This window comes from Chelmon rostratus, chromosome 23 (genome assembly GCF_017976325.1).
Source record: "Chelmon rostratus isolate fCheRos1 chromosome 23, fCheRos1.pri, whole genome shotgun sequence".
Lineage (NCBI taxonomy): Eukaryota > Metazoa > Chordata > Actinopteri > Chaetodontiformes > Chaetodontidae > Chelmon > Chelmon rostratus.
Genome location: NC_055680.1, coordinates 91711 through 117872, shown reverse-complemented (window position 1 = coordinate 117872; position 26162 = coordinate 91711). Strand labels below are relative to the sequence as shown.

Here is a 26162-nt window from a genome sequence, read left to right as displayed (position 1 = left end):
ATAATCATCCTATCCTGCCACTCTCTATGAAGACAGACTTTCTAAACAGTTCGAAAATCTATTGCTTTCAGATGTGGTTGGACGATACATTTGAACTGCACTGTATGAGCTGCTAGTACGACTTCCTGTTCTTAATGTGTTACCAAACATAATTACCTTTAGGATAGCAGCCTGCAACACCATTAACCTCACGACACTCTTCAGTGGGGTCACAGGAGTTATCAACACATTCCAAAGTGTAGTTCCCCATGCAGCGACACAGCTTTAAGCAGCCATCACCAAGTACAATCTCACCAGGCTGAAAAAAACATTGAACAAAGGATCAGTACTAGTAGGGTGCATTGTATGTCATCAGAACTGCAAAGTGGAACCTTGTCATTTATTGTCTTGTCATGATATGTTTGTATTAAGCAGGAATTTATGCACATGGGAAAATTAGCTAGGACCTCATAATAGTTATTCTGGTCATCCAGACAGCCACATTTCTCCAGCGGCACGCAGTGCTGTCCCTTAAAGACAAACCCTGGTTTACAGAAGCAGCCACTGATACAGGAGCCAGAACAGTTGGTGGATGGTTCCATACAGGTGGGGATACAAGCTGGACCACAGTCTATATACTCTGCATCCGGAGGACATGGTTCTGTACAGTAGAAAGAAGAGGAATTGTTTAATGAAAAATGAGAATAAAGGAAAGAAAGAAAGATTTAAGTTCAGGCATACTTGGCCCAGGACTTGGTGTAGGTGTTATTGGTCCAGAAGGTGTAGTTGCTTCAGGTGTAGTTGTTTCAGGAGTTGTTGGTTCAGACGTATTCGGGCCGGGAGTTGTTAAGTTGGTTGTAGATGGGTCTGGTTCTGTATAGTAGAAAGAAAAGGAATTGGTTGATTCAAATCTGAGAAAGAAAGAAAGAAAGAAAGAAAGAAAGAAAGAAAGAAAGAAAGAAAGAAAGAAAGAAAGAAAGAGGGATTCAGGTTTAGGCATTCTTGGCCCAGGACCTGTTGGTGTAGGAGTTATTGGTCCAGAAGGTGTAGTTGCTTCAGGAGTTGTTGGTTCAGACGTATTCAGGCCAGGAGTTGTTAAGTTGGTTGTAGATGGGTCTGGTTCTGTACAATAGAAAGAAAAGGAATTGGTTGATTCAAATCTGAGAAAGAAAGAAAGAAAGAAAGAAAGAAAGAAAGAAATACAGAGAGAAAGAAAGAAAGAAAGAAAGAAAGAAAGAAAGAAAGAAAGAAAGAAAGAAAGAAAGAGGGATTTAGATTTAGGCATTCTTGGCCCAGGACCTGTTGGTGTAGGTGTTATTGGTCCAGAAGGTGTAGTTGCTTCAGGTGTAGTGATTTCAGGAGTTGTTGGTTCAGACGTATTCGGGCCAGGAGTTGTTAAGTTGGTTGTAGATGGGTCTGCATCTGTATAGTAGAAAGAAAAGGAATTGGTTGATTCAAATCTGAGAAAGAAAGAAAGAAAGAAAGAAAGAAAGAAAGAAAGAAAGAAAGAAAGAGGGATTCAGGTTTAGGCATTCTTGGCCCAGGACCTGTTGGTGTAGGTGTTATTGGTCCAGAAGGTGTAGTGATTTCAGGAGTTGTTGGTTCAGATGTATTCGGGCCAGGAGTTGTTAAGTTGGTTGTAGATGGGTCTGCATCTGTATAGTAGAAAGAAAATGAACTGGTTGATTCAAATCTGAGAAAGAAAGAAAGAAAGAAAGAAAGAAAGAAAGAAAGAAAGAGAGAAAGAAAGAAAGAAAGAAAGAAAGAAAGAAAGAAAGAAAGAGGGATTCAGGTTTAGGCATTCTTGGCCCAGGACCTGTTGGTGTAGGTGTTATTGGTCCAGAAGGTGTAGTGATTTCAGGAGTTGTTGGTTCAGATGTATTCGGGCCAGGAGTTGTTAAGTTGGTTGTAGATGGGTCTGCATCTGTATAGTAGAAAGAAAAGGAATTGTTTGTTTCAAATCTGAGAAAGAAAGAAAGAAAGAAAGACAGACAGACAGACAGACAGACAGACAGACAGACAGACAGAAAGAAAGAAAGAAAGAAAGAAAGAAAGAAAGAGGGATTTAGGTTTAGACATTCTTGGCCCAGGACCTGTTGGTGTAGGTGTAGTTGCTTCAGGTGTAGTGATTTCAGGAGTTGTTGGTTCAGATGTATTCGGGCCAGGAGTTGTTAAGTTGGTTGTAGATGGGTCTGCATCTGTATAGTAGAAAGAAAAGGAATTGGTTGTTTCAAATCTGAGAAAGAAAGAAAGAAAGAGGGATTTAGGTTTAGGCATTCTTGGCCCAGGACCTGTTGGTGTAGGTGTTATTGGTTCAGAAGGTGTAGTGATTTCAGGAGTTGTTGGCTTAGACGTATTCGGGCCAGGAGTTGTTAAGGTGGTTGTAGATGGGTCTGCATCTGTATAGTAGAAAGAAAAGGAATTGGTTGTTTCAAATCTGAGAAAGAAAGAAAGAAAGAAAGAAAGAAAGAAAGAAAGAAAGAAAGAAAGAGGGATTCAGGTTTAGGCATTCTTGGCCCAGGACCTGTTGGTGTAGGAGTTATTGGTCCAGAAGGTGTAGTTGCTTCAGGAGTTGTTGGTTCAGACGTATTCAGGCCAGGAGTTGTTAAGTTGGTTGTAGATGGGTCTGGTTCTGTACAATAGAAAGAAAAGGAATTGGTTGATTCAAATCTGAGAAAGAAAGAAAGAAAGAAAGAAAGAAAGAAAGAAAGAAATACAGAGAGAAAGAAAGAAAGAAAGAAAGAAAGAAAGAAAGAAAGAAAGAAAGAAAGAAAGAAAGAGGGATTTAGGTTTAGGCATTCTTGGCCCAGGACCTGTTGGTGTAGGTGTTATTGGTCCAGAAGGTGTACTGATTTCAGGAATTGTTGGTTCAGATGTATTTGGGCCAGGAGTTGTTAAGTTGGTTGTAGATGGGTCTGCATCTGTATAGTAGAAAGAAAAGGAACTGGTTGATTCAAATCTGAGAAAGAAAGAAAGAAAGAAAGAAAGAAAGAAAGAAAGAAAGAGAGAGAGAAAGAAAGAAAGAAAGAAAGAAAGAAAGAAAGAAAGAAAGAGAAAGAAAGAGGGATTTAGGTTTAGACATTCTTGACCCAGGACCTGTTGGTGTAGGTGTAGTTGCTTCAGGTGTAGTTGTTTCAGGAGTTGTTGGTTCAGACGTATTCGGGCCAGGAGTTGTTAAGTTGGTTGTAGATGGGTCTGCATCTGTATAGTAGAAAGAAAAGGAATTGGTTGATTCAAATCTGAGAAAGAAAGAAAGAAAGAAAGAGGGATTTAGGTTTAGACATTCTTGGCCCAGGACCTGTTGGTGTAGGTGTAGTTGCTTCAGGTGTAGTTGTTTCAGGGGTTGTTGGTTCAGACGTATTCGGGCCAGGAGTTGTTAAGTTGGTTGTAGATGGGTCTGCATCTATATTGTAGAAAGAAAAGGAATTGGTTGATTCAAATCTGAGAAAGAAAGAAAGAAAGAAAGAAAGAAAGAAAGAAAGAGGGATTTAGGTTTAGACATTCTTGGCCCAGGACCTGTTGGTGTAGGTGTAGTTGCTTCAGGTGTAGTGATTTCAGGAGTTGTTGGTTCAGACGTATTCGGGCCAGGAGTTGTTAAGTTGGTTGTAGGTGGGTCTGCATCTGTATAGTAGAAAGAAAAGGAATTGGTTGATTCAAATCTGAGAAAGAAAGATAGATAGATAGATAGATAGATAGATAGATAGATAGATAGATAGATAGATAGATAGATAGATAGATAGATAGATAGATAGATAGATAGATAGATAGATAGATAGATAGATAGATAGATAGATTGATTGATTGATTGATTGATTTAGGTTTAGGCATTCTTGGCCCAGGACCTGTTGGTGTAGGCGTTATTGGTCCAGAAGGTGTAGTGAATTCAGGAGTTGTTTGAGGAGTTGTTGCTTCAGACGTATTCAGGCCAGGAGTTGTTAATTTAGTTTTAGAACACGGCACAAATACTCAATTCTGATTGGTCAAGTGCCAAAATTCAGCTGTATTGATTTCTCGACAGACCATCTGCTCAGGAAATTCTAACAATCATAGACTAAAGGGGCAATCCAAGCTCAATAACAAATCGCCAGTGGATTTGGGTGGCAAAATATGGAGCATTTTCGGGACATTGCTTTTAATCTGGTTGGAGAGGACCAAACACTTGCTGTGTGGCTGGAGAATGACATGTCCCCAGCAAAAAAGACAAGAAAAGTAAAGAACAACGCTGGACCGACAGGAGAAGCAATAGTAAGGCACAAGCGACTTAAGGACACAGAGATTGACCAGATTGAAGCGGACAGACACGGAAAAAACACCAAGAAAAACACAGCATGAACGATCGACCTGCTAAAAGACTGCTCAGTGGAGACGCTGAACGCCGAAATCAGCTGCTGTGGGACTTTTATCCATCAGTACGAAATAATAGCGGTAAACCAAACTTCTGCCTGCCTGGGCACAGCGAGGGGCGGTTCTTACGAAACGTAACTGTTTACTTTCAGAGCCGCTGCGCAGTCAGAGCGGTGACAAGAGTAGGCTCATTTTAAATCAATAAAATATGTTTTAATCACTATTTTGTATCACATTATTGAATGCTTTAGTAGTAAGCCGTGTTCTAAGTGGGATAATGTATGGTGAGCAGGTTCCTATGGAGAAATAAACCCCAATGGGATGACATAGAAGCCCAACATGAAGCGGAGGAGGAAGAAAGAAAGAAAGATTTAGGTGCAGGCATACTTGGCCCAGGACCTGTTGGTGTAGGTGTTATTCGTTCAGAAGGTGTAGTGATTTCAGGAGTTGTTGGTTCAGAAGTATTCGGGCCAGGAGTTGTTGGTTTAGGTACAGTTGGTGTCAGAGTTGATGGCTTTGGTGTAGTTGGTCCAGGACTAGTTGGTGTAGGTATTGTTTGTCCAGAAGTTGATGGTTCAGGTGTGGTACGAGTGTTTACCGGTGGTAGAGGAGTTGTTGGTTGACCTATAAATTAAAAATAAATAGTTTTTTTTTGAAAACACACAGCATATACTATATGGATTTCTGATGGTACAGAGAGTGTCTTGAATTCCCTTTGGTCAGCTTCTCACCTTTGCAGGCCAAGACACACACAGCATCAACAGCGACATCTGTCTGCTCAGTTTCTCCATAGGTACCCACAATTACAAACTGAAAGGCATATATGTGTGACAAGAAAATTAATGTAAGACAATGCACACACACACAAACACACAAACATTAAGAGACACAGAGTCCTAGTATTACCTGAATGGGAGCAGTTCCCAGGTAGCGGACCTTATCGTGTATCCAGCTTTGAGTTTGGCTACCTCTGACAGTTAAGAGAGCAGGTCCAAGGCTTTCACCTGGTAAAAAGAAAACAAATTCAAGCCAAACAAACGTTTTTATTCTTTCTGTAATAACACGACAATAAATGCAGTCTTCTACCTTTGGTGATGGTGTGGACACTGAGCTCCATTTCTTTGCTGGTGCCGTACAAGTAGTAGTAGAAGGAGAGTTCCAGACACCCAGAGGAGGGGGTTATTACAGGACTTCTGATCTCAGCCTTGGCTCCTCGGACAGCCTCAAAAGAATCCAATAACATGTAGGCGCCCACTATGTATTGAAGGGTCAACAACAACTGCCATTTAGATACAAATAACATAAACCTAATAAAATAACATAAAGACTGTCATTATGATGATTTATTCTCTACCACGATGTGCATTTATTTAACAGCAAAATCTAACAATTGAAGTTCATAATGGTATATGCCATTAGTTATTAAATGCAAGCAGAATTTAGACATAGTGTATTTCTTTAGAGGGTCACATCTTGAATGAAGGTGAACTGTTGAAGGCTAATGAGGCTCTTGCTTTTTACATTATTTGTCTTTTTTTCTAAAACAAAAATTTCAATGTCAAGTATCTGACGTATACATTAGACTTATCAAACAAACATCTGAGGGATCCACTTAAAGCTACCCTAACTGGACTTTTGTGGAAACAACCACAAGATCAAGAAAAAAACATCAACACTGTGGGTGGTGAAGAAAGAAAAATGACAATTGCAACAAATGCAAATTTCAAATCCAACAAGACACTAAGACAGAAACTGTTCCACTTGAAAGATTGCACACCCAAACACAAGAAAAGCAATCTAGTGTATGCAGTCATATCCAATGCGGAATGCAAAGACCTGTATATCAGGAAAACTAAACAGCCATTAACCAAAACATGGCTCAACAGGAGGACAGGGAGGATAGGGAGGACAGATGGTTTGAAAGAGCAGTGAAACCATCCCTCAGCAGAGGAGGTGGTCTGTAACACCAGTTGTCCCTCATCTAAAATGCTGTCCTTTCATTCATTCCCAGGAGATTTAACAGCCATTCATATTTGACCTCATGTGACAAATCCAAGTACACTTGTAGTTTTTCTTGGCCTCAGGTGACTCCAATGACTCTAGCGGCTGATGATTGACCTTGATAATGACCCACAGTGTGACATACCTGGTACTTCTCACCAGTTGGTTAGAACTGAAGAAGCTCCAAAGCAAGAATCTACAATAAAGTCCAGCTGCTCTGCATTTCACCCTCCTTGGATTTTAGAATTATCAGTTTGAATTCACAATTACAAGATTGAACATAGGGATATCAAAAAACGGCAATGTAAAGCTGCACAGGAGGTACATCAGCTATTTATGGTGAACACAGACTACAAAAACAAAAATTAGTTTCACATTTAGCCTGCTTATGTCATCAGAACTCAATTTGCAGCCTTAGGGCAGACTCTGTGACACACAGTAATTTCCATACAGACTCTTGAAAAGTAGAACCACTTACGTCCAGGTTTGGAGAAGTCATCATTAGGTCCGGTGCCTTCAGTGTCTGTTGGTCCAATCCACTGATCAAAGCCAAACACACTGGGATCTTCAGTTTGAGTCTCCCACCCACACAGGTCACCAAGAGTGTCAAAATCACAGCCAGAAACACAAGCTGTGGATGAAATATGTAGACAATCAATGATAGAGCAAGTGTGTGTGTGCGTGTGTGTGTGTGTGTGCGAGTGTGTGTGTGTGTGTGTGTGTGTGTGCATGCATGCGTGCATATGTGTGCACGCGTTTAAACTCACAAGGACATGCTCCCTCAGTAATGACAATGTTGTCCAGAGCTGAATTACAGGAACCAGCCAAATCTGTCTGCGCTTCGAGGACAATCTGCAGACACTGGGAGAAAAGATTTTCACCCCATGACAATATGAAGAAAGCAGTTGGTCCTGTATCACAAACTTTGCATATTTGCATATATATTGTGAATTATAGATTGATTTCATATTTGCATTCTGGTTAGGTTAGATGTATTCTCACAGCCAGTAATTCATCTTAAAGTTGTAGCTCATGCTGCTTTTTTTTCTTTCCACCCACTCACTTGACTGCTGTGTGTTGTCACAGTGACAGAGCCCATCAGCCAGGATGGACTCTGGATGCCTGTTCTCTTCCAGACCTCTTCCTCAACATCAAGCCTCTTGGTCAGAACTCTCAGTGTATTGTGATTGTTTGAGCCGTACATATAGTATCGAAACTGGACACAGATCTGTGAAGCCCACGATGGGAGGACAGGGCTCAGGAGACGAGCTTCCTTTCTGTCAGCCATATTGTCACACTTGTGGTAGATATAGAAGCCCTCTGCAGACAGATTGAGAGAGGAAGAAACATTTTTTTTATGAAATCATGAGTCAGAATTCAGTGTTTCCATTCCATCTTAAATTAACCTCAATCATGACCTGGTTACCAATTAGGTAGTTGTACAGGAATGAAATATTTCAAATAAACCATTAATTCAGGACTGACTTCCATCAGGGTAGTCTCCACTGGGGCCAGTGTGAGCTGTCGGCTTTTGACCTTTTTGCCTAGTCCACGCATTGTTGTCTGCATTGGTCTGACTGAACCCGCAGAATGGGTTACTGTCCTGGTTAAAGTCACAGGAGGGTAGCACTAGTGCAGGGGAAACACAAACACAAAACAGGCAGATTGACAAATGGACATTGTAGAGGTAAATTTGACTAAGAATAGCAATGTAATATAATTTACCACGAAAGCAATTTGTGATAAATAATAACTATAGCTGCTGGCAAGATGTTGTTAGGTGTGTGTGTGATAAGTAGTCAGCTGACTGACCGACAAAATCTAATTATGTTGTTAATCTGATAATTTATTTGGTATTCAATTTGCTATGGATATTAATGGTGGCATAGTTGTTAGTGCTCCCTCACAGCAAGAAGACGATGGGTTTAAAGGTCATTAGTCCCAGACAAATTGGAGACTAAGTAAGTAACCAACGTGTGACAGTGAGCAAGCTAGACTAACAAACTGGCAGCTTTTGGCAAAAATAGTAGGTAGGGACCCCTTTGAGACCAGACAACATAACCACCTTCTATATGTGCTTTTTTATAATCAAACATACATGTTAGTCTCATTAATTGACTTATTTAGGAATATACACCAAGAAACCCAAAAGCATAGCTGTAAATAGTGCAGTAAGTGCAACCTTTTTTTTTTTTTACTGCACTCCAAAATAGTGTTCAGGTAGTATATATATCCTGAAATGTGCACATACACATCTGTCATGGTGTCAGTAACTTTATTGAAAAAACGTAAATAGCAAGTAAAGTATAACAAAATTTCAGGCTTATTCTACATATACCATAAAAACTATGAAGAAACTATTAAAAGAGACAATTAAATTGAATTAATATTTTCTTATTTTCTCTGATATTCATGTCATATACAGATGCAATGTTGATTGCTGGGTAATATGTAGTTGTCCAATCTTAAGTCTCTATTTGATCATATGACAATACACGTGCCTTTATTTTTGCTTTTGTTTTTGTCTGTCTCCTTCTCTATAAACACACTCACATAGAGGGAGAGAACAAGAGGAAGAAAAGACGAGATACAGACTTAATGCCTCTGATGAAGGATTACTTGTTTTGCTGTTGTTCAACAATGAAGATCAAATTTGTAACAATTTGATGTCAGATTTAAACCTTCCCATTACTGTGTATGGGAGAGAAATAGCAGCACAGTCTGACAGTATCTGCTCCAACTGCAGGATCAGGTGACTTGATCAAAGGCTTGTAATGCTAGCATCTACTCTCTACCTCAAATAACATTTTATAACAGCTGCAACAGTATCTCAAGCAAATTGTGTATTAGAACAAGTGGAAGCAACACCCACCTTTTCTTATAATATAGGCTCAGTGACAAACTACAGTGATTTGAATGCTCTGATGGAGAATTGATCTTCCTGTACTTTGCTATGTGTGTGTGTTTGGGCTATGTTAACACTTGGAACACATTTGCACAGTGTGAAAGTCTTTATTGGTAATGAATAGTGAAGATAATGGGCTGTAAAGAGGTAAAAGTCCACATCCATCCAAAGGACAGTGTGGTGGAGGTAGTGGATGACACGCTACACTGTCCCAGCTCTGTGTGAGCTTGCCATCCAAATTATGTTTATATTCAAATCAATATTGGTTTGCCATATAATTTGTGTGTTTAAGTGTATAAATGTGTGCTAATGATACACAGAATTTATTGGATAATTAAAACCAACGTACCAGCGTCAGATTTCTGCAGGCTGTAAAAGAGAGGAAGACTCAGGTTGGCATTGTTATGTAATTACAGATGAAGGAAGTAAGTACAACCATTGAGCTACAATCCAGTGTCAAGGGTCAGTAAACAATAGCAAGGGCCAATTTCATCAAAAACAATTTGCAACATGCAAGCTGCAATTGGAAATGTGAAATAGTAGTTGTTAGTGCTCCCTCAGAGCAAGAAGAAGATGGTTTAAAGGTCATTAGTCCCAGGCAAATTGGAGACAAAGTAAGTAACCAACATGTGTGACAGTGAGCAGGCTAGACTAACAAACTGGCAGCTTCTGGCAAAAATAGTAGGTAGGCACCCCTTAATAAATATATATGTATGTGTACAAATGTGTGCTAATGACACACAGAATTTATTGGATAATTAATTAAGTCAGTCAACAATAGCAAGGGCCAATTTCATCAAAAGAAATTTGCAACATGCAAGCTGCAATTAGAAATGTGAAATAGTGCCCCTTCGCGTTAATTTTAATAGGTTCAACTTATCAAAACAAACAACATAACTGCGACCTATGCATGGGCATGCAAGTGCCCTGTAGGACTCAAGTTTATGTGTACTTTGTGAAACATCAACATCAGTGAGTATGTGAAAGCACAAACAACCATCAATTACTGAATAATCGAGTTATAATTATATTAACTTTTTTTGAACTACCAATTTACCAACACCCAGAAGAAAGTCTGCAAAATTGTCAATATATATTGACAATATATAAATATTTTCCACGTTTTATTTATTCAGTGAACTGTTAATTAAATTATATATTTTTTTTTACCAACATAAAGGTGTAAAATTTTGGTGTAGTCATATTGAATCCTCCATGTTTGCCTACATGAAGTACATGTAAGAAATATTGTGTAAAAAACCTAAATATGCCTTTAATAAACCCCCCAAAATGTCAAAATTCCTTTGGAAAATACAGAGGCGATGCCCTACTCTTCTCCAGTCAAAAAGGCTGGCAACTGCTACCACTGAAAATTAAAGTAATCTTAACATGAACTCTCTAGATACATGTTACTCTGTTATTGATACAGGACATAGCAATAGAACATTATGTAGATGTGGTAATGTTATAGGAATAAAATTTAAGTACATTTTAAATAATCCCCTAAAATCAGTATCATACTGCAGACAATCATCCAAATGAATTTAAAAATTGTAGAAATTTGCTGAAATGTGAATAATTAGCTATTTAATTTTGAAGTTGATCGACAGAAAACTAATCATTGACCCTTTTGATAATTGAATAATCGTACTCGTCACATTTAGAAATTTGTTGGCACGATAAAATCATTATTTTGACTTTTGGCTCAGGTAATCCTAGTTATTATTAACTGATATCTTAGAAAAAGAGGCACAAGAGTGCTCACCTGCACTGTTCCTGTCTTCCCGCTCTACAGCCGCACATCCACAAGAGCAGAATTATAAACTTTAATGTACCCATGGGGCTAACTGTAAATTAGAAGGAGAAGAAGACAGATGAACAGAGCAGCAGACTTATATAGAGGGCTAGGATGGTGGGGGGGGTGTTGCGTGGAGCGTGCTGAGTGGTGTTGTGGATGCTGACCTGCGGCATTACTTGATGTTGCAAAACATGACTGACATAACTGTGACTGATAGGGGCAGGGTGTGTTCTCTTTGATTATGAGTTTGTAGTTGTTTATCTGAGCCTGTGTGTGTGTGTGTGTGTGTGTGTGTGTGTGTGTGTGTGTGTGTGTGTGCGTGCGTGCGTGTGTTTGTGTGTGTGTGTAAATGGGTGTGTATGTGGGTGTGTGAGTACTTGTGCTTTCTGACCTCTCAGCAGTTCACAAGGTGGGTGGGAATGCCCATAAAACACTATAATACAATTGAGAACGTGAACTGTAAGATGTTATAGAGATTACTGTGTAATAACCAGAATACTCTGACCACATGGGCCACACCTTTTCAGCATGACATGTACTTCTCATATAGAAATCAAGTCGTGGTGGCTTTGTAAAATCTAAATAAAAGCAGAATGGGGTTGAATCACCAACTGTTATTGGTTGTAGAAATTTGAATATATTTTACTTCTAATCCTACATAATCTTACATAAAGCAAGATGGCGGCGCGTGCAGACGCAGCGGCTCGTAGCTCCCGTGTTTACCTGCCTACAAGCCTCTGGCCTGCAGAACAAAGCCGACCACCAGGACAGTACAGATATGGACTGAGGAGGCCTCCTCTGCACTTCAGGACTGCTTCGAACTGACAGACTGGACTGTGTTCAGAGAAGAGGCAGACCTAGAGGAGTACACATCATCTGTATTGTCTTATGTTCAGTTCTGCACTGATGCTGTCCTCCCTGTTAAGACCATCACAGTGTTTCCCAACCAGAAACCATGGCTGGACAGCACAGTGCGGTCCCTGCTGAAAGCCCGGGATACTGCCTACAGATCTGGAGACAGGCTGGCTTATAGCAGGGCTCGAGCAGAGCTGAAGAAAGGAATCAAGCAGGCCAAGCTCCAGTACAAAAACAAAATTGAAGATCACTTCAAGAACAACAACCCACAGAGCATGTGGAGAGGCATCAGAACCATAACGGACTACAAGCCGAACACTCAGCTCACCAGCCACGACCCCGCCCTGCCTGACACCTTGAACAGCTTCTTTGCCCGCTTCGACACATCAGGCAGCAGAGAAGTCACACACCTACCCCGGCTGGAGGAGCAGCACCAGCCCCCCCTCGTCCTGCAGCAGCACCAGGTGTCATCCACCCTGAGGAGGATCAACACCCGCAGAGCTGCAGGACCGGATAAGGTGTCAGGCAAGACTTTGAGGACATGCGCTGACCAGCTAGCAGGAGTGTTCCTGGACATTTTCAACCTGTCCCTGCAGCTGTCCACGGTTCCTGAGTGCCTCAAGTCCTCCACCATCATTCCGGTACCGAAGAAGACATCCATCACCTGCCTGAATGACTACCGGCCTGTTGCGCTGACCCCGGTAATCATGAAGTGCTTTGAGCGGATTATTCTCAGGTACATCAGAGACTTCATCCCCTCGGACCTAGACAGCCTTCAGTTTGCTTACAGAGGGAATCGGTCCACAGAGGATGCTGTCTCCATCACCCTGCACACAGCCCTGACCCACCTGCAGCAGCCCAACACCTACGTCAGGATGCTATTTGTAGACTTTAGCTCAGCTTTTAACACCGTCATCCCAGACAAGCTGGCGCTGAAGCTACACACGGTGGGTCTGCCTGCGTCTCTGTGCCACTGGATCAGAGACTTTCTCACCAACAGGCCTCAGGTGGTGAGAATAGGGAACATCACATCATCCCCTCTGGTCCTCAGCACGGGCACGCCACAGGGTTGTGTGCTCAGCCCAGCCCTCTTCACCCTGTTTACTCACGACTGTGCTGCCATCCACCCCACCAACACAGTCGTGAAGTTTGTGGACGACACTACAGTAGTGGGTCTCATCTCAGATAACAACGAGACCCACTACAGAGAGGAGATACACCAGCTCACCCAGTGGTGTTCAGCCAACAACCTGGTGCTGAACACAGGGAAAACCAAGGAGGTCATTGTGGACTTCAGGAGGTCCAGGAAGACGGATCACGCCCCCCTCCTCATGGACGGAGAAGTGGTGGAGCGTGTGGACAACATCAGGTCCCTGGGCCTCCACATCACATCTGACCTCTCCTGGTCCATGAACACCTCCCGCCTGGTGAAGAAGGCACAACAAAGGCTCTTCTTCCTCAGGAAGCTGAAACGGGCTGGACTCTCCTCTCGGTTGCTCGTTAACTTCTACAGGGCCACAATTGAAAGCATCCTCTGCCTCAGTGTGACAGTGTGGTATGGCAGCTGCACGGCACAGGAGAGGAAACAACTGGCACGGGTGGTTAAAACTGCACAGGGCATCGTGGGCTGCCCCCTCCCTGACCTAGACTCTATATATGAAGGTCGGGTCAGAAAGAGGGCGAGATCCATCGCCACGGACCCCAGCCACCCGGGCCACAGACTGTTTGTACCGCTTCCATCAGGAAAGCGGTACAGGAACATCCGCACCACCTCCCTCAGTCTAACAGACTGAGGGACAGCTTCTTCCCCAGAGCTGTTAGAGCTATCACCCCCAGCAGCCCCTCACTGCAGTGAGAGACTGTGTGAACTGTGAACACTGCACACCGCACTTTACACCTACACCTACACCTCTACCTCCACCTGCACCTTCTGTGTACTTGACTTTTATGTACACACATATACTATAATTATATACATTTTAGTATATCAGCACATTTCAGTTTCATTGGCATATTTTATTCTGTCGGTACATTTCACTGTGTATATTTTATATTTTATTCTGCTTGTATATTTTATTCTGTTTGCACATTTCACTTCCATATTTTATTGTTTATTGTTTAGTATATTTTATTGCCTAAGTATATTTTCATTCTGTTATATTTTTAATTGTTTCACAAATATTTTTTTTATTGCATGTTGGTTTATTTTATTTTATTGTAGTTATCTTAATTTTATTCACTCTTTCTAGTCTTCTTATCATTCTTACCATCTGTTCCTAACATGGGGGTTGCAATGAAAATTTCATTGACATGTGCAATGACAATAAAGACTCTTGAATCTTGAATGAATCTTGAATTGAAGAGCTTCTTCAGTTATAAATTTGTAATATAGTCTTGTCCAGCAAATGATGTGGGCTTCATAGACAATTATTAAATTTTTTGGGAAAGACCTGGTCTGATTAGAAGAGACGGCATCCATCTCACTTTGGACGAAGCAGCTCTCATCTGTAGAAATCTGGTCAAATTTATCAGTGAACCAAACCCGTGACAACCCAGAGTTGAGTCTGGGAGGCAGAGCTGTAGTTACCCACCCAAAACTCTACAGAGACTGTATCTGCCACCCAACCATGTAAACTGAATAAATCAAAAGTAAACAGGAGGAGCTATGCATTAAAAACTATAAAATATAGAAGAATTGAAGAATAGAAGAAATGTGGACCTTAGCATCAGATCTGTCTTCTAAAGCTGTATTAGTATCAGATCATAATATTGATTTATTTTGTCTGACTGAACCCTGGCTATGTCATGATGACTATGTTAGCTACTCATCCGGGTCATATTAATACTCAAAACAGCGTCTGAGGAGGTGGAGTTGCAGATTGTTTTGTCTATGAATCAACCCTAAACATAAACTCAATTAGAACTCATTTGAAAGGCTTGTTCTGAGTATTTCACACCAAACCTGGAAAACACTGCAGCCAGTTTGATTTGTTATAGTGTACCGCCCTGCTGGTCTTTATTCTGAATTTAAATATGAATTCTCTAAGTTTTTATAAGGTTTAGTCCTTTAGACTTTAAAAAGTCATTATTGTAGGTGATTTTAATGTTTATGTGGACATTAATAAGGATAATGTTAGTCCAGCATTTATCTCGTTACTAGACTCAGTTGGCTTTCGTCAGTCTGTGTGTACATGGACCACTCAGTGTTTGAACCACACTATCGACCTTGTTCTGACATATGGCATTGAAATTAAACACTTAATCGTCTCTTCACAGAATGCTGTTGTATCTGACCATCATCTGGTAGCGTTGTAGTTAATTTAAAGGATGTGATTTAGCACTGCAGTCCCTCAGTAGCAATGACTTCATGTGCTTCTTTAATGATAAAATTCTTAAGATTAGAGACAGAATTCATCACAGTATGTGCTGATTTATCTTCAAGCAGGTAAATGGACTGTATTTATATAGCACTTTTCTAGTCTGCTGACCACTCAAAACACTACAGACTTAACACAAGCTTGCATTCACCCATTCACACATGGTAGCTAGACCATCTGCTCATGACGAGCATTAACACACTCACACACCGCGCTACCTCCTGAGCCATAGTCACCCCAACCCGAAACCATAGAAATTAAACCATATCATATTTTTAGACAGCTTTTCTCATGTCGACCTTCACCAACTAATTTCAAAAATGTTTTCATCGAAATTATCAACCTGTATTTAGACCACATCCTCACTCAGCAGTTTTAAGGAGCTTTACCCTTAATTGGCTCTTCCTTGTTAGATATGATCAACCTGTCTCAATCAACAGGTCACGTACCACAGTCCGTTAAAGTAGCTGTAATCAAACATCTTCTTTTAAAGACTACTCTTGATCCAGGGGTTTTAGCCAACTATAGACCTATATCTGACCTGCCTTTTCTCTCAAAAAGCCTTGCGAAAGCTGTTGCTAGACAGCTGTGTGACTTTCTACATAACAGTAGTTTATTTGAAGATTTCCAGTCAGGATTTAGAGTGCATCATAGCACATCATAATACAGAGACAGCACTGGTTAAAGTCACAGCTGATACCTGCATCAGACAGATGTCTGTACTCGTCTTGCTAGATCTTCGTGCTGCATTCAACATCATTGACCATGCTATCCTATTACAGAGACCGGAGCACTTCAACGATTTCAATTTGTACACGTTAATGATGATTCCTATGTCACACTAAAGCCAGTCATGGAGTTCTGCAGGGTTCTGTGCTTCTATATATGCCATATATGCTTCCTTTCAGCAACATTATCGGGAAGAACTCCATAAATTTTCATTGCTATGCAGGTGATTTACATTACATTTACCAATGAAGCCAACCATCAGTTGACTAAATTCCAAACATGTCTTTAGGAAATAAAGACCTGGATGATCTGCAACTTTTTGTTGCTAAATTTGAACAGAATTGGTTAAAGTACTTGGCCCTAACACCTTAGAAGCTCACTATCTGATGATATACTATATCCAACTATGGATGGCATTGTGACGGCCTCCAGCACCATTGTAAGGAATTTGGAATTTATCTTTGATCAGCACATGTCCTTTAACGCCCAGTTTAAACAAATTTCAAGGACTACTTTTCACCTCTGTAACATTGTAGAAATTGGGCACATCTTGCAACAATGCAGAAAAACTTTTCCACGCATTTATTACTTCCAGGCTGGATTATCGTAATTCTTTACAATCAGGCTGTCCCAAGACATGATATTAAAACATGTGCAATTTCACAGTAAACAAAAAAGTGTTAAAAAAAACAACCTGATATTATGCCAATGTGTAGAGTGAACCCGATAGCAGCACAACTGAACCAGGTAATAGGATTAACAGTCTTTATTCGGCAGATAAATTTAGGAACACTGTTAACTTCAGGCACTTCAGAGTAGAGCTGGCAGGTGGCAGGATTTGAATCCAGGTCTCCTGTGTAGCAGGTGGGCAAGTTGCCACTGGACCAGCAGTACAGACAGGGAACACACAGAGGCTCGTGAGCAGCTAACTGTTCACAATTCTCAGTTCTCCTCATCCTGGACAGGTGGGGGCAAGATGCGGGTCCCTCGGCGAGCAGACTAATTGGCTGGCTGGTCGGGGTGTTGCTGGTGAAAGTCGGCCAAAAGATTAGGATCTACAATGTGGCAAGCAGGAACCCAGGACCTCTCTTCAGGACCATAGCCCTCCCAGTTCACAAGGTATTGGAGACCCCTATCCCGTTGATGGGAGCAGATCAGGCGACGCACTGCATACACTGGACCGGAACGTCCACCGTACTGCCACTGGGTTGATGACTTTCTGGATAGTGAAAGGCCCAATGAACTTAGGTGCCATCTTTTTGGATTCCACTCGGAGAGGTAAGACCTGGGTGGAGAGCCACACTTGCTGACCTGCTTGAGTACTGGCACTGCTGAGGTGCAGTAGTATGGTGGCAGTTGGTGGTGGAAGCATAGCGACCCACTGAACGAAGAAGGGTGGAGTGAGCTTGGAGCCATGTTCTGCGGCAGCGACGAGGCTTGGACAGACGGACAGGAAATCTCCTTCTCTAGGGCTGGGAACAGTTGTGGTTGATAGCCGTATGCACACTGAAATGGAGAGAGGCTCCTGGAGGATGGGTGATGAGGTGAACTGATCTTTAAGGGTCTGAAAGGCTGCTGCAGCTGGAGGTGACCACTGGAAGGGCACTTTCAAGGAGGTGTGGGTGGTAAGAGGGGCTGGCACAGAGATGTAGTTGCGGATGAAGCAACGGTAAAAGTTGGCAAACCCCAGGAAACGCTGAAGTTGTTTGCGGTTTTCAGGAACAGGCCAGGAGGTGACAGCTGAGACCTTGGCTGGGTCCATCTGGGTGTTGCCTTGTGCCACAAAGTTCCCCAGAAAAGACACAGTTGAGACATGGAACTCACATTTATTTGCTTTCACATACAGGGATTTCTCTCGTAGGTGCTGGAGGATGGACTGGACATGGTGAATGTGTTGCTCTTTGGTCTTGGAGAAGATGAGTATATCATCAAGATACACAAAGACGTAACAGTTGAGCAAGTCTCAAAGTACATTGTTTATTAGTGCCTGGAAACGGCAGGGGCATTAAGAGGTATTCATAATGTCTAGTAGGGGTGTTAAATGCTGTCTTTCACTCATCTCCTTCTCTGATGCAGATGACGTCCTCCTCTCACCCACCTCCTCAATGGTGTCCAGAGGGCAGTCCAGGACACAGCTAGCTCTTAAGACCAGTTTGTTCAGTCTTTTTCTGTCCCTCTCTGAGCTCCCACAGACCCAGCAGATCACTGTGTAGAAAATTGCAGATGCCAAACCAGTGTCATAAAATGTCCTTAACATTGTCTTGCATGCTCGAAAGGACCTCAAAATGTGGCACCTTCCTGCAGAAGTCTATTGCCATAATCACCACTAAAGTCTAATGTGTACAGGGTGAAGAGGAAAGGAGAGAGGACTGTAACCTGCAGAGCCCCTGCACTACAAACTACCACATCAGACACACAGATGGTCCATGCAGCCAGGCAGCCGTCAGCTGCTGCCCCTTCCAGCTTCCCCGTCAATGCGTCTCCAAAATTAAGGCAAGGCTTGTGGAAGAGTAGGCCAGACAGGTGAAGATTGAATCTTTTCTCCAAAGATGTAGACAAACAGGCCATGGATGGAAAACATGTGAGAGCAGGCAACTGAGCACAAAAAACACAACAAGAGTCAGGAAGGCAGGCTATCAGGCAAGGACAAGTGGTCAAAAATATACTTAAGCTCAGTGGAGTTCTGTTTCATTACCATGTGGATAAACTGACGTGACAAGAACAAGAACAAGGCTTCCAAATTAATTGTAGTTTAATTTCGGTTTAGGGTTGATTAGCAAGCATCAAGTCAAAAATGGCTGCGACACCTACTCGGCTGGCGAGTATTACTATGACTGGGAGTAGCTTTATTTAGGCTGTTGAATGATGACATGCGACTAAACATGCCATCACTGATCAAATCTGGCAGGGGTTGACAGAAAACCAGTTTTCTAGTAGTTACAAGTACAGCATTGTCCATTGTCCATTGTATGTAAATCTTCTCTTTGCAGATTAATAAAGTATCTATCTAATCTATCTACCCCCCCACCCCCCAGTGTGAGTGAGATTAATAAAGTCTTAAGTCCAACTTTGTACAGCCAAACACTACATTGCTGATGAGTAGGGACTCAATCGTAAAAGAATAGTGCAGGTACCTTTTGGTTAAAATTAATTTTAAACAATTAACTTTGGAGTTAACACATTATTCCTCCCTTATTCCTTAACTTCACGTCTTTCCTTGTACATACTTGTAGGTACAAAGTAAGTAAAATAAAAATGAAAATACAAAAACCTTGCCTGGCCTTTGTACTGTAAGATTGGAAGTGGTATCAAATCATTGTCCTGGCAGGAGGGAAGGGATAGAAGCCATTGTAATAAAATAATTCCCCCTCTATCTGCAAGACCACACCTAGACACACTAAACTTAGCAAATGCTTTGTCTCAACTTTAACTGCTTAGTCACACATTTCAGTCACAGGTGAGAGGTAGAGGAGGAAAGCATCAGATTTTACAGTACAGACAAAATGTGTCACTCTAAGAATTTCTGGACAGTCAGGAGTCATTTCCTACTCTGCGATGCTTGATAAATATGGGGACTGGTTAATTCTTCCTCACTGCCAAAGACAAAATCCCAAAATCCAATTATTACATAATCGTTCCCCAGAATTTGTAGAATCATAGTTGTTCATGTAACTCTCAGTTGGAGCTGTTGTTTAAAATTAGATCAAAGACCATTCAATTGACTATAGTGGGGCAACAATTTGTTGACCTGTGAGGGGTGTGGAAGGCCGTCAGTATATTTCAAGCATTTGCAGATAATCTAAAATCTCCACACACAGTTTCTTAAAAGTATTCTAATAGTACAATCTATCATGCTGAGACTACAAAGACACACAGAATTCTTGAAGTGAGATCATAGAGGCAGAGGATAGCAGCCAGGAGGGGGATTTGACAGCTGGCTTAACACCTTCAAGTGTTGACATTCAGACCAGCTAGAAATACACTGACTTTAGATGTGGTCAGATGACACATTTTAAGACCTAGTTCGGTTAAAGCAGTTGACACTTTCATACCACAGCAGTGTAATGTTTAAAACTGATATACAAGATGGAAACTTCTTTTTCTGTTCCAATCTTGATTACATCTAGAGTACTGCCCAACTGAAAATGATGATCAAATAATTCCGTGCATCATTTTAAAATTGGTGAAATCTCTTGTATAATGAATAAACAGTCCCGTTTTATTTATATTTTACTTCCATGTAAGCTGCATGTAAAAATAAAACCTGAAAATAAGTTAGAACCTCAGCTGACTGAACTTGAGTCATAAGAAGATATCATAAATACAAGTCAGTTATGTGCGTGTGAGTGTGGAAGTCCTGGTCTCATAAAGATACAGAGACAGGAGGGAACTCTTCCAATGAGACGGCATTTGTACTGCTTCTTGCTGACAGAGTGAATTCTATGTAATATCTGAAGGGTGTGCTTTAGGCCTGTGGTTACAACCTAGCATGGATTTGAAGGGTTGAGATTTTAAAAGTGGGTTTTGAGTATTGAGCTATGGGAAGCAGAAGTTGGCTCCGAAATCTGAATAAAATTGTTGGGCCTAAAGTGTCAAAGAAAACCCATATTATTTTTTATTTATGCTTCCAATTCTTTTCTGTAGGATGCACTTGAATGTAACATTCAGAGAGACTTTTAAGTCAGTTTGCACTCTTGCCACTGACTTGTAACGAGAAGAAATAATGTAAAAAAAAACAAAAAAACACCTTGCCCCAAAACTTTTTTTTTTTGAAACAATAAAACAGAACATGTAAGGAAAGTAATGCAAAACCTCTCATCAAATTAAGTGTAAGTGTAAGAAAGAAGGGGAATACATGCTAAAATATTTTCACAGTTACACAAAACACAATATACTAAATGACCTTGATAAGGTCAGTGTACTCCATTATATCAACACTCTTTCTATAGAGAAAGTATGAGCAGCTTATTGCACTGTAAACATGTAGGGAATACCAACAAGGTGAGAAATCATTGATCTTTGTAGAGACATACAGTACAACACACGACCTCAACATCACCTTAGCAACAGTTGGGTGTGGCTCAGAGGTGTAGATGAGTGCAAAGTGCAAGTATCAGCGCTATGGGGCAAGAACAATTCAGTTCAATTCAGTTTTATTTATATAGCATCAAATCACAACCAAAGTTGTCTCAGGATACTTTACATATAGAGCAGGTATAGACCAGACTCTTTATCTACAGAGACCCAACAATTCCCTCATGAGCAAGCACTTGGCAACAGTGGCGAGGAAAAACGTCCTTCTACGGCAGAAGACACTGTAAAGCAACTGTAAAGGTTATCATCGAAAAAGGAAACATAACAAAAAGTTGTGGTGGCACTGAAATAAGTATTGGCACTGAAGAATATAGCACAAAGTTTTAAAATAATGTCATTTTATTTCAAGATTTTTAATTATGATGTGTTTTTTTAATGACAATCTCCTGATTTTTTTCATCTTGTCTGTTTTCTCTTTTTCAACGATAGTTTTTTTTTTTTTTTTAAATGCTGCCAGGTTTTTTCAGTGTCAGTGATTTTTAGTTACAACTTCATTTTACTGTTTTGCTGTGGATAGGAGTGGTCTGAAGGGAGGGGCAAAGAGTGTGATTTATATGTCTGCATACTGCAAAACATCATTCCTTTGCACCTGCTTCAAAGCCTCTGACATGCCCACATCATCCTCTTGTCAGCAGCACTCGCTGCTGGTCATGTAGCAGAAGGTTCTACCACAGGGCTTTGATGGCGGTGGCCTGCCGATTGCTCAGTGTTTGTCCAGTTTCAGTCGTCAGCCCCACCAAATACTCTGCCAGGCTGTCCACTCGGTCCATCCCTGGGTATTTATTCACGAAATAGGGACACTGCGCTCAACCACACCCTGGTAAATACAAGAGTAATGCAAAATCAAAAACACACAATGTCATAGGCAGGAAAAGAACACATGTGTCAGATTGTAAAATACAACATCAAATTATTGTATTTTTGGATATGAATTAATAACCTTATCATGATTGAAAGTTAAAACTCACAAGCGTACACAGCAGGCAGCTGAAAAAAGGGGCCGAGCTTCCTTCCAAGCACCTTGACGCTGTAGATGTTGACGCAGTGAACAAGGTCCCCTGAGTGGCTGAGCGGTGAGGGAGGCTTGACTGCCAGGGATGCAGCTTCACAATCCTGGTTCCATCTCTGGAGGACTTCCAGGAGGTACAGCTGAAAACTCAGGCTGTTGCCTTCAGATAGCAACCATGTGATCAATAACTGTTGGTTGATTTCTTGTGTTTGGTCATTTGAAAGAGTCAGGAAAGTGGGGACTTAGGGGAACTAAGGGGGAGAACCCAATTGCAGACACACGGGGCAAAGATTCAAAATAAGTAAATTTATTAAACACAACGAGAAAACAGCTTTACATACAACGAAGGCAACACTGGAAAAAACTGAATTACAACACACTAACACAAAACAGCACAAGAAACATACTAACACAGAATGTGACAACTTCAGACACAGACGAGACTTGCAACTTGCGTTTACATAAAACATGGCATGACTAAGACAATACTAGAAACACACATACATGAAACATGGCAAGGCTAAAATACTACGGCTACAAAATTAGAAAACCAAAAACGCTCCCGAAGGAGGAAAACACAAAGGGCTAAGAATAGGAACTGACCAACTGAAAGAACTAGATAAGAAAAAACTAACAACTCAAAATACACTCCGGAGGAACAAAAATCTAAATAACAAAGGTAATCAAACAGAAAATCACTCTTTAATGAGGAGAACAAATCGGCAAAGCTATGAATTAGGAAAAGAAAACAGAAACTCAGTTATTAAAGTTACAAACAAAAACACTCTCAATAGGACTATGGCATGAAGTCACAAACTAACAAGAGAAACGCAGACAACACTAAGGGCGGTGGAACACTGACATAAAACAAGACAAGACAAGAAACAAACTTACTGGGACTGTGGCAAGCAAAGGACAAACCAAGGAGACAATTACCTGAAACACAACATGGACATGAACAAAGAAAACTCAACAAATAACACTCACTATGGGGCTATGGCTATGGCTGTGGCTAAGGCTCTGACGATGACTATGGCTGTGGCTGTGGCTGTGGCTATGGCTATGGCATACGGCAAGGTGACAAGACAACAAGGTAGCACAGACAACAACCCGACAAAGACGGGGGGAAGACACAGACTTAAATACACAAGGAGGGATCACTAATGACACACAGGTGGAAACAATCAGACAATCTCAAGGACCGAAAACACAGGAAGTAAAGTAACCAAAGACACATAACATGAACCTTCAAAATGAAACAGGACGTGACAAAACCCAGACAAAGACAGCACACAATGGGAAACTTAACAAAGAACCGGCGTGCATGGCACGGGTCATGACAGAAAGACATTCATTGTGCAAACAATCATCATCATCTTAATCATCATCAACACAATCATGATAATAAGAACTGCAGGAGAACATACTCTAACATGATAACATTGCTGTAAGTAGAATGAGGTGATAAAACGTTACGATTATGCATTGTTCTTTGAGGAAAACCTGTATCAGTCTAAATTCAACTTGACTGTAATTGCACACTAAAAAGGATTATAATTATGCATTGCTTTATGAGTACAGCCCAATATCTATATTACTGACCTCCTGGCGACTAAATAAACAACAGTGATTTTATCTGAATCAACACAGACCGTGACAGTAATTAATAGCAACACTATCTCCGCCGACATGCACTGTGACAGTAAAGTTATGCATTGACAGTAATGCTAATATAGCGTAATAGCCTAAAGAAGCTAGCTAGCTCGTCGACAAAATGAAATTTGTATAAAATCAAAAAAGCTTGTCAGCAGCAGCTCACTTCTTGATGTCGGTGGATGAAATCTGAGAATAGCAGATGTGGACTCCCGGACTGTGGCCGGCTCTGTTGCAGGGGTTTAATTTAGTACCGGAGCAGAGGCCAGCAGTGATTGGCTGCAGGGAAAAATGGAAATGGTGTGTTTCCATCTGTTGAAAGATGGAAATGGGGATCCGTGATTGGCCGGGGGAAAGATGGAACTGGCAATCCGCGATTGGCCACGGAAAGAAATGGGAGGGGAGGAAATGGGGAGAGGAGCCAGTCTCTCAGTCCCCAGACACCGCTACAGTCACCCCAAGAGTGTCCAATTAATCAACATATTATTCTCAAAGCCACTGTCACTGTATTTTAACTGCAGAAATCTCACCAGCTTCACTTATTTCATGTCACAACACTTGAGATATTGTGCTTCCAACTGTAGCCCGGTATAAAATTACACAGGCATTAAAACCTAAAGTTAGGCAAACCTAAAGTGGACCTACTAAAGTAGGCTGAAAAGAGAATGCAATAAGCCAGTTAAACTGAATGTAATTTAGTTTGATTAATGGTTAACTGAAAAGTAAGATAACTTAATAAACATGGTACAATAAACGTGGTGCATGTGAATGTGTGAAGGTTTGTTTAAAATACATAGCTGTATAGTGTATTTAAGGTAAACAGTGGATGTAAAGTAAATGAAAAACACAAGTTGTACCTTTAGTTTCAGCTTGTATTTCTGATTTGTCAATTTCGCCTGTTGTGGTTGGTGGCAGGTAAGGAAGAGAGCAGTAAGGGTCGGGAAGTGAGAACAAATACGAATGAGGTTGCAGAGAAAATAACAGAGAAAGACAAAAAAACAAAATACAAGAACTGAGTGAAAGCAAGAAGAAATGTTTATTAATGCTGGGTTTGATAACCTGGTTACTGTTCAGGGAAGTAGTGTAGTCTGTTAAAAGTACACCTTTTAGCTTAATCACAGTTGATTGAAGTGTGAAATGTTTGGCACAAATTGTGTCAGCTAAAGTCAGTGAGTTGCTAGCTAGGAAGATGCTGGTACTGACTGAAAAGGACAGTGTTTGCTTGGTGTACAAGGACTTTCATTCGCTTCACAAAGAGGATTTCTATGTGTTTCCTATGGTGAAGACTGCTGCTGTTTCCTGATGAAGATTGCTGTCTCCATTGCAGTGGTTTTATCTTCCAGACAGTCAGGCCGGGACTCAGATCAGGACTCAGACGCTGAGATTAGTTCACACAGATCTTTATTGAACAACCTAAGAACCACTTCGCTGAGTGTTAAACAATGAAATTAGTCTAGTCAAAAGGCTATCAAGGTAATAATTCTATACTTTGAAAAATAACAAAGAAACTGAAAATGCTCCACAAGGAGGAAAAACAAAGAATCACTATGGCTATGAAATTTAAGAAACAAAAGACGCTCCCGAAGGAGGAAAACACAAAGGGCTATGAAAACGGAAATAACTTACTGAGGCTAGAGAAGGAAAACTATAAACTCAAAATACTCTCCTAAATAATGGAGGAACTAAAATCGAAGTAATAAAATAAATCCAACAGAAAATCACTCAACAATGGTGAAAACAAATCGGCTAAGATCTAAACTATGAAAATAAACCAGAAACTAAATTATCAAACTTACAAACCAAAAACACTCACAAAGGGGAAACTAGAGCTTACGATCGATACTGTGGCTGTGGCAAGGACAAGGGAGAAGACTCGGGTAAATCGCCGACGGACTGTCAGGAAGGGGGGAACTTAGGGGGAACTATGAGGGGAACTATGGGTCGAACCCAGATGCAGACACAGTGGGGACGTAGATTCCAATATAAACGAATTTATTAAACACAAAGAACAAAGATAACACCGGATTAACACGCAACACAACTGAGTTAGAGACAAGACTATGGGAACACCGGAAACTCACTAACACACTACACGGCAAGACTAAAGACAAAGACAAGACTATGAGTGAAATATCAATGACTTAAAGTAAACAGAAAACGTAGGAGGAAGAAACAAATGACGGTGAAGGACCTTGAACTTAACTGGCAAAACTACAGAAACAAAATCACGCCTGAAAACTCAGGGGAACATAATCACTATGCAGAGTCACAAAAGAAACAGAGATTACTACAATAATAAACAGAAAATCGGCTATCAAGCGAAAACCTACGAAACAAAACTAGGCTATGGAAAATACAATAAACGGAAACTCACTCAGGACATGACACAGACATAAACTCAGACACATAAAGGGATAA

General features: G+C 41.0%; 1 protein-coding gene across 1 annotated transcript in view; it reads right to left on the bottom strand.

The window, feature by feature from the left end:
- The window catches only part of zanl (zonadhesin, like), a 66130-nt gene that overhangs the window by 35548 nt on the left and 4420 nt on the right, over nucleotides 1–26162 (bottom strand). The window contains 19 exon segments of the mRNA XM_041965652.1: nucleotides 157–298; nucleotides 447–640; nucleotides 721–852; nucleotides 1279–1373; nucleotides 1768–1872; nucleotides 2045–2104; nucleotides 2243–2350; nucleotides 2476–2611; nucleotides 3076–3180; nucleotides 3278–3359; nucleotides 4763–4947; nucleotides 5055–5133; nucleotides 5230–5327; nucleotides 5410–5577; nucleotides 6803–6955; nucleotides 7092–7185; nucleotides 7388–7644; nucleotides 7810–7953; nucleotides 17156–17894. Coding sequence (XP_041821586.1) covers nucleotides 157–298; nucleotides 447–640; nucleotides 721–852; nucleotides 1279–1373; nucleotides 1768–1872; nucleotides 2045–2104; nucleotides 2243–2350; nucleotides 2476–2611; nucleotides 3076–3180; nucleotides 3278–3359; nucleotides 4763–4947; nucleotides 5055–5133; nucleotides 5230–5327; nucleotides 5410–5577; nucleotides 6803–6955; nucleotides 7092–7185; nucleotides 7388–7644; nucleotides 7810–7953; nucleotides 17156–17894 — 3076 coding nt within the window.